General features: G+C 35.7%; 1 protein-coding gene across 9 annotated transcripts; it reads right to left on the reverse strand.

The window, feature by feature from the left end:
- Positions 1 to 1,475: 1,475 nt before the first annotated feature.
- On the reverse strand, positions 1,476 to 9,119 carry LOC126600704 (putative disease resistance protein At4g19050). Of its 9 annotated transcripts, XR_007615551.1 has the most exons (6): positions 8,954 to 9,119; positions 7,048 to 7,355; positions 6,403 to 6,521; positions 2,361 to 6,298; positions 1,924 to 2,180; positions 1,476 to 1,871 (listed from the first exon to the last, which is right to left on the reverse strand). XR_007615551.1 is itself a non-coding variant. In XM_050267326.1 (5 exons), the coding sequence occupies exon 4, from the start codon at positions 6,294 to 6,296 to the stop codon at positions 2,361 to 2,363; it is 3,936 nt and encodes a 1,311-aa protein (XP_050123283.1). In that variant the 5' UTR covers positions 6,297 to 6,298; positions 6,403 to 6,521; positions 7,048 to 7,123; positions 8,954 to 9,119; the 3' UTR covers positions 1,476 to 2,180. The 9 variants fall into 9 exon arrangements, 8 of the variants coding, with proteins under 8 accessions (XP_050123283.1, XP_050123282.1, XP_050123279.1 ...); XM_050267326.1 differs by having other exon boundaries at positions 1,476 to 2,180; positions 7,048 to 7,123; XM_050267325.1 differs by having other exon boundaries at positions 1,476 to 2,180; positions 7,048 to 7,170.
- Positions 9,120 to 9,282: the final 163 nt, after the last annotated feature.

Consider the following 9,282-nt stretch of genomic DNA (forward strand, 5'->3'; position numbering starts at 1 on the left):
ATTCATGTTTGTTTTGTGCCCCCTTCAGGACTTAGAATCGAGGCATACAATCCTGGCGTCAAGGAACTTCCGCATCGGCATCTTCGAGTTCTCTCGGTGTATGATCCATCCTTTGTTCATTCAATTTTATATTATTTTTTTAGTGTTCTAGTTAGTTGTATGCTCTGAACACGTTTCTTAAATGCTTATTCTTTATTCTTTTATATTTATAAGTCTTATCTATCCCTTGTTTTTAGCATTTGCACTCAATAAATGACTTTCGTCACCCTCAAGTGTCGGCCAACACGTACCTATCCTGGTATTCGTGATGTGTCATATATATATATATATGTTAGCATAAATCTTATAAGCCATGCTCGGTAAAGCTTTCGTTATTTATTACTTAAAAGTTGTTATTCTTACTTGTCACCTAAGCAAAGAATCCAAAAGTGCCTGCTGATAGGGGGAGAACATTCCGTGCAGTGCATCTAAAATTGTATTTTTCTTTGTGAAAATCTGAAGTTAACTATATATGGCTTGATTAATGTATGATTAGTCGCACAGATAACCAGTTCAATTACATAGTAGAATCAAATCACAAACAAAACATAAATTGCATCTGGAAACTTGCCCCGGTTGAGGATTACTTGTAGACCTAGTGATAGGATTAAAAGCACACCACAAAGTAGCACACAAATGTCCTATTGATTTTCCTTATTGACGCTAAGATTTGTCAATTATAGCATATGAAAATAAGGGTCTTTCCCGCAGAAGATTGTCTTATCTAACTACTTAAAATGTCACAAAAACTAGGTTACTGTCCCTACTGACCAGCCACCGTTAAATAATTATTAGACCGACTTACACTTATTTAAAGTCTACGAAATTTTATATGCAGACACTAGACACACAAAGCTACACTGACACAAAAGTTTGATATTTTTGGAGTTGATTTGCTATTAAAATTAAATTGCACAAAAACAGGACAGAAACAGATTTTAAGTAGTTCACAAATTAAGAAAAACGAGTTATGGGAATTGCTATCCACCACCAAATAATCATGCAAGCATGTTATATTTCATTCAAATTCCTTTTATTTCTGGATGAAGATGCTCAAGTTGGCTCAATGTTAGAACTCAACCTATTACTCTTTCTTATGTAGTATGTTAAGAGAATGACGTTTTCAACTTAACTTAGTCCCTAGCATGCAATCTAGAGTGTTCATAGATTTAACAAGTAAAAATTTAACAAGTAGAAATCATTAAGAACGAAAAGAGTTTGAGTAATCACAATGCATCGTAAGTACTAGCGTTGTCTTACTTATCCCAGAAATTGGTTCACATGTTAATCGCAATTAACAAGTACTACTCTATAACATATGTAGGTCCTCATTCGACAAGGGTAGATACACATATATTCATAGTTTTATAATCCTAGAAATGTTTACTAAGTATGCATCCATAGAAAACATATAAAGAATTCATCAATGACATAAGTAGTGAACCAATTTCATCCATTCATAAAAATAATTCCAACGAAATGTCATAACAAACTTGCAATGATATTAGGGGCTTCAAAACAACCCCTAACTACTAAAAATTTGGTTACACGTGTTCATCATAACTGAAAAACAATCTAAATTAAACATAAAAAGTTAAGAAGGATAGAACCTAGAAACGGCTCAAGGTTGAAGACTCCTCCTCCTCTCCTCTCTTTGATGTTGTCTCTCCTATTTTCATGTTGAGTCTTTTTTCCCTTCTTCTCCTAAGACTTATATAGGAGAGAAAAGAAAAGAGAGGAGAGTGAAGAAACATCACTCCTTGAATCACTCCTTGAAACACTCATTAAAACACTCTCCTTAAAACACTCTCCTTGAATCACTCCTTAAAACACTCTCCTTGAATCAATCCATAAAACACTCTCCTTGAATCACTCCTTAAAAACACTCCTTATCTATTTACAATAACAAGAAAAGCAAACTCCCTTAATTGAAGGGAAAGTACATTATGAATAAGTATCCTATGAGACTTTTTTGTAACTGAACAACTCCTTTTAATTCTGTCATAACTTCTTGTAGAAAACTCCGAATCACAAGCTGTAAAGACCATGAGAAAGAAGACTTCCAGGGCTTTCCAACCAAATATCGCCCATTTTCTAATTCGTTCAGAGATGTTCACAGCTTGCTTCCAAAGTCAGCTGATCTGCACAGACAATTTTGACGAATTTGTTACTTAAAATCCCACTTGTGCTATTTTTCCTTTCTTTGCTTGACATATCATACAAAACACAAAAACAAAGTAAATAGCTCAAAAATATAAGGAACTAACTAAGAAAAGACAAGTGAATTTGATGTAAAATATATATAAATATGAGCTTATCACCTAGTCGACCATAGCAGGAGGGTCCTTCGTAAACTTAGGGCATTCCATAGCTTCGACATCCACTTGATCTGGCAATTCAATCCCAATGCTCGTCAACTTTGGCAGTTCCAACAGATACAGTGTCCTTAACTTTTTGAATGTATACTTAGATGGTGTATCACATTCAACCAAAGTTTGCAATCTATCACAAAATTGCACATGGAGAATTTCGAGGTTTTCTGGAAGCTGGGATGAGGGAAAGACATTCACAATCATTGGACAACAATCTAGAAACAACTGTTTAAGATTCTTAAAGCACTCTGGTTCCGCATTCCCATTGTATAGACTTCTCAACTTCGGAAGGTTCGAAACCCATAGAATCTCTAAACTTCTCCCCAGTCTGACATTTGCCTCTTCTCCACAGAGAATGCTCTCAATTTTACTGCATCTCTCTATCCAACAGCCCTTCATTACCTCCACAACGTCAGCACCTAAATCAGATAGGTAACTTATAATGTCATTGTCAACCAAAGATATGCAGTCGGAATGCTTGAGGACACTTTTGAAACCATGAGGGAAACCATGAGGAAGACCATATGATCCATGGATTTCCAAAGACCGATCATGCTCTTCAGGAAAACACAAGTGTCTGGTGCTTGAGTACACATCTTTGACAATTTCATCTTTGCAGAAGATGATATCTCCATCTTCACCTTGCTTCTTGGTTACAAAGAAACAAAATTTTTTGAACTTTGTTTCCCACACCTTGGGATTTTTGTCCAAAAACTGAAAAATTTCCGTTCCACTTACAGATATGGAAGGTTTGTCATTGTCACAAAAGATATCAGCATGCTCAAAGATACCACATTGATCCCAGTTGACCTCTTGTGGTATACGCTTTATCTTTCCAACATCCAGATCATGCATACTCCTCACGTCTGGAAGATAAAGGTGCTTTAAATTAGTCAATTCAGATATCTCATAGGGAAATTTTTTCATTCTGGTTCCTGAAAGATCCAGAACCTCCAGACGACTAAGTGATCCTAGCAGCAGCAACTCTTCTATCCGTGAACAATCTTTCAGCAAGAGTTGGACGAGGTTGCTAAAAGTGTTTAGAGGTGGCAGACTCCCAATTGCTGTTCCAGAAAGATCAAGAATCTCAAGTAGTGTTAGTGCTTCTAGGTTTTGCACTGTTTCCATCGACGAACAACCTTTTAGTGCGAGTTGTCTGAGGTTGGTGAGTCTGGACATGGACGGTAGCATTGTAAGTGGGATTCCTGTTAGGTTGAGAATTCTAAGGTCATCCATATGCTCCAAGAACCCAGCTTCAAAGTCAACTAAAGAAATGGCACCGCATAGATCAAGTTCCTCAAGTTTTGACAGATGTTCAAGAGGAGGGAGCTTTTTTAGGTTGCTGCAATTTCTGAGTATGAGATGACAGAAGATTCTGGCTTTGGGAAGGGACGGTAGAAACTCAATTTTAGAGTCTGAGAGGTTGAGTGTACGAATACATGACATATTTTCAAAGGACTTTTCATGTATTCCTTTCAATGCCGTACAACCTGAAACATCAAGAATCTCTAATTTTTCAAGGGCATTCAGGTGGGGCAAATCAACCAATGCCACACAACCAGAAAGATTGAGAACCTGGAGTCTGAGAAGGCCCTCCATCACAGGCAGTTTCTCTAGAACCGTACAGTCCATTAACAGGAGTTGGCGAAGGTTAACTAGGTTGGACAAAGATGGTAATTCTTTTACTTTGGCTTTCGAAAAGTTGAGAACTCGAAGGAACCTCATATGTTGTAAGGATTTGTCTTCAATTTCAGCCAGATTTCTTGAGCCGGAAAGGTCAAGCTGTTCAAGCTCTTTAGTTGCTCCTATGGGGGGCAGTTTTACAAGATGAGAACAATCTCTTAAGACAAGATCAGAAAGGTTGCTTACACTTGAAGGCAGACCACTAATTTGAGTCTGAGATAAATCAAGGACTTTAAGGCCATCCAATGGTTCTTTTTGTATTTCTTGTAAACTTGTAGCACCCGAAAGATCAAGAATTTGAAGCTGAGTTAGTGTGTTCAAGATGGGCAGTCTTTTTAAGCTTCTGCAACCAGCTAATAGAAGCCGAGTGAGATCACCAAGATTGTGAAGAAAAGGTAGGCGACTAATTTGGGAATTGGAAAGATCAATTAACTGAAGTTTCTGAAGCGGAGCAAAGGTTTTGTCTTGAAACTTTTTGAAAGATGTAGCACCATGAAGATCAAGCACCTGGAGGTTTTCAAACGATTTCAAGCTTGGAAGCTCTGTCAATTGAGAACAACCTCTAAGGATGAGCCACCGTAGTTCAGTTTTTTGAAAGAGAGAACCAGGTAGTGATTTGATATTGGCACCAGAAAGGTTAAGGCTTCGAAGGTGAGGCATGTCTGTGAAAAGATCATCATCGATTTTCTCCAAGCAGGTAGCACCAGATATCTCAAGAACATTTAAGTTTTTAAATTCTCGGAGGCGATCAATTTTCTCCAAGAGATCACAGCATCTGAGCACCAGAATAGAAAGGTTCTTTAAGCTAGTCAAGGACAAGGGTAGAGATCTGAACCTGGGATTCAATACAGTTAATATCCGGAGCTCCTGCATTGGTTGAAAATATTTTTCAGGGACTTCTCTACTGAGGCAGCGTCCATCCATCACAAGTGTAGAGACTTTTCCCCAGGTTTTAGCACTGCACGGCGATTTTATCATACCATCAGTGTGTGTGAGCCTCCCAAGACCTTCCCACTTGGAATTTGCAAACACATTAACCAATCCCAGGCTTGCAGTCCCAGTAAACCCACGACGGCGGTGATCAGCTATACTTGAAAAGATTCCTCCCATGATATTATCCTCCTGGCGTCTTAGCATGCCACGATCTATAAGCTCCATCAGAATGCGATGTCCTTGCTCATAGGCTTTCTCGATATGATCAATGCATCCAACATACCCTTCCATTATCCAATGAGTGATCAACTCTTTGTAATGCAGACAGACATTATTCCTGAAAAATTGCATGCTATGCCAAAAACAGTCTGCCAGAACACCGCTTGGCAACGTGTCATACCAAGCACGATGTAGCAGATTTATTGCAGCTCCCTCATCATCGGCTGCTGCTACTGAAACACTTTCCAATGACCAAACCCCAGAACCAATATGTTCAACATAATTGAATGCTTTTGCTATTGCGATGATTTCACTAGGCATGGACTTTCTCATCTCCACAATCACCTTGGATAACATTTCAAAGCCCGGAGAGTCGGAAATTACTTTCTTGATATTTTCTTTCAATAAAAGCTTGGACTCTTGTGTAGACAATTGATCTACGTTTATGCTGTGCAGCCATGTGTGGATGGTCTGAATTGCTCCGTGCTCCTCCTTTGCGGTGCGCTCCTCTTTGGTGCGCTCCTCCTCTGTGGTGCACTCCTCCTCTGCAGTGTGCTTTTTGTCACCTTCATCTCTAGTTATTAAAACCTTAAAAGAACTCATATGATTTGAACCCCGCAGCTTCTCCAGTTCTGAGATAATGTCTGTCACAGACTGCTCGTAAGGAACATCATCCAGAATTAGTAGAAAATATTTGTTTTCTTCATGTGCTGCGGATATCAATACTTCAAGCTTGATGGCTATTCTCTGTTTCAAATTTTCCAAGCTCATGTTCTCCTCCTTCTTCTCCTCCTCGTCGCCATCATATTCCTCATGAATAGAGATTAGAGATAGCTGGCCGGCAATGTTCTCAAGTAGAGAGCTGCCGTCATATTGTTTATTCAGATACACCCATAGACTGTCATGGATTGAGTCTCTCTTCATGCTTATCTCTCTTGCCGTCCACGTTTTCCATGCTCCACGCATACCATCAAGAACGATTGTTGTTACACCATCGTTCTTCAGCGGCTCCAGTATCTTTTCTATCCATTCCTTCATACCTAAAGCCATTTCTGACTCAAAAAATTAAACAAAATAAGTCTCAGAAGAAAGTAAAATAGCAGAGTTATCAGCACAAAGGAAAAACTAAACCAAGTACAATCAGATGTTCACATACCTAATCCTTCAGTGCAAGCAAACGCAAATACTTCCTTGAAAAGTCAAAAGAAACTCCGTTTTCCCCTCACCCGAGGTAGCTAAATTGGAATGATACCAGGTTTGCAGTTTTGGGGCAGCCTGGATTGAATTGAGTCAGTCATTAGCTTGCTAGATGGTAGATGGTAAACCACGAATCAGCAATTAAAAAACAAAGAAATTTTTTTGTTCAACTATTATATGTCATGGAATTGCAAGGTTTCGGGTGAATATTAAAGCTTGATTAAACTGAATTATATGGTTCAGAATTCAGATTTCAAAGGAAGCTTATACAAAATTACAAATATGTACAAAGCCACACAAGTTCTTTGATAACTCAGCAATTTATTAACCCTTTGTATCGAAATTTAAAGAATTGTGGATCCGAAAAATAGAACCATTTTATATTTGAAATAAACGGAGTATCCTTTCTTGATCTAGAGAGCTCAAACTACAATATGATGATAACAAAGTTGTCCTGAATTTTAGAATATCACTATAAAGAAAGTAACAGAAAAACAACACATGAGCCAGTTTTCGGCATATCGAATTAATTCTTGTTGAATACAATCCATAATATGAAATTTGGTAGGAAACATGTGCCTGAAGTCTATATGAATGAACTTACGTAAAAACCTTTGAAGAAATATATTTACGGTGGCTTTGTCTATGGAGGAGATAGCCTCGCACACCACGGCAGTGCACTGCAATGGAAATGGCCACCACCGTCAAGCTGTCCTAGTAACTGAAGCTGGAGAGTGATACTGTAATTTGAAAACGCGCCATTACGTTGTAAAAAGAAATTTATATCTTCTTCTAAAGCAGAAGCAATGTCACCTAGCTCAAGTCACACGACCGCTCGACTACTTAATCTTTTGATGCTTGGGTCGGTTGCAACCGGTCTTGGTATTTTAGGGGAGACTTTGGATTTGGTCCCTAATCACGAATACTCTTTAATTAAAACTTTAATTGTATTCAATTTTTCATCAAAGTCCCTTGACTTTGACAACCTCATAATATCAATATTAATATGTATATTTCTATAAGTTTGACATTTATGAAATTTATATTCCCATATTGTGTGTGTATATATATGTGGCATATAAATCCTAGATTTAAACTCCCTCATTATATTACAATGTAATAATATGAAATGGCTACAGTAAAAAATTTTCAAAATTTTTTATTGAATAAATGAATAAAAACAATGTAATAATATGAAATCATAAATAGCAAAAGAATGTATCCATAGTGTTAAAAAATTGTAAATAAGCTATATAGTAATGTACCCAAAAATTCATATGGATACATTATTTTGATTGAAATTTTATTATACCAAAATCTTAAAATAAAATTTTATTAATTTGAATACTTTAACTGAAAGACAAAATATTAAATTTTAGTATTAATTTCTCCCTATAATCTTACAAAGATTGATAATTCGTCTTACAGTTATCAGATTTTTTAGTTTTTCACAAAATAAAATGTTTTATTTTATATTTTTAAAATAAGGGTACATTTGAGGTTGAAAAAGGGGTATATTTATAGATTTTACATTAAAAAATTGGGTTCATATTTTAGAAATTTCTTATACTAAATTAATAAGAGTACAAATGCAACGTTTCTAATACTAAATTAATATATTTTAGAAATTTAATTTAATTATGCTAATATGTAAATATTTTATTATTGACATAATGACATTCATTATAACCTAAGGACCTTGATAAAATATTACAAAGAAATAAGATTTTAATCAATGAAATATAAAACAGAGGGATGAGAACCTAACATTTCCTTATTTTAGTGTTTATGGTTTTGTATTTTATTTATCCTCGTTTTTTTAAATGAATCTCAAACGCACACCGAAAAGAATTGTTAGGTGGTATAAATGTATTCTTAATTGTAGACCAAATTTAAATGTTTTCAATTAATTTGTACTAATTGTTGAGGTTTAATTCGACGATATAAATTTTTGTTTTGTTCTTCTTAACCAATCTCTGTTCAACAGCATCATGATACTACAAATCTCTAAGAAATTAATACAAAAATTAAGCAAATTTACACAAGAAAACAGTATAGCTTAATTGTCTTTTTATCACCTAATAAAAAGCTCTCACACTCAAAACTAGCATATGGGCATACACAAAGTGTGCGAGAAATTTTTTTTATTTTTGTTTTTGAAATAGAAGGAGAGAGGAAGAGAGTGATAGAGAATGTGGGAGTGAGAATTTTTTTTATTTTTTATTTTTTTAAATTAGATATATGTTAGGATTACATGTAGGTAAGGTTTTGAAAATAAAAAAAAGCAAAATTTGGTTGTGTGAAATTACATTATTTCTTATTCATGTTTTGTTTTAATTAGAAGGTTAAACTGATAATTTTATAGAATTTTAGTTGACAATGAGTGTTTTATTAATTAGTAGAGAAGAGATAATGACAGCCGCAAGCACCAAATTAACACTTCAATTTTAACCAAATAAAAAGAAATAATCGTGCACATAATAATGAAGAAAGTTAGAAAGAGCAAAAACCTGATGGTAGAGTTGAACCTGCAAGTCTGAGAGTTGAAAACCAAGCTCTGCAGGACAACGCCAAGGAGACCAGCTTGCTTTAATGTTTAATGTTGTTTTTAGTATCGCTATTTCTTCTGAACAAATAACTTTGGTTAACCCCTCCAGTTGGTTTTTGCTTAAATGTTTAATCCTGTTCCCAGTATCGCTATTTATTCTGAACAAAGAACTTTGGTTAAGTCTTCCAAAAAAAAAAAAAGAACTTTGGTTAACCCCCTCGAGTTGGTTTTCTTCTTCTTCTTTTTTTCCCTTTTTCCTTTTCCTTTTCCTTTTCTTTAGTTGCAATTTTG

This window comes from Malus sylvestris, chromosome 14 (assembly GCF_916048215.2).
Source record: "Malus sylvestris chromosome 14, drMalSylv7.2, whole genome shotgun sequence".
NCBI lineage: Eukaryota > Viridiplantae > Streptophyta > Magnoliopsida > Rosales > Rosaceae > Malus > Malus sylvestris.

Bases quoted from the DNA above. Each gene is read 5' to 3' on its own strand.
- LOC126600704 (XM_050267327.1), bottom strand. From the start codon at position 6,296: ATGGCTTTAGGTATGAAGGAATGGATAGAAAAGATACTGGAGCCGCTG.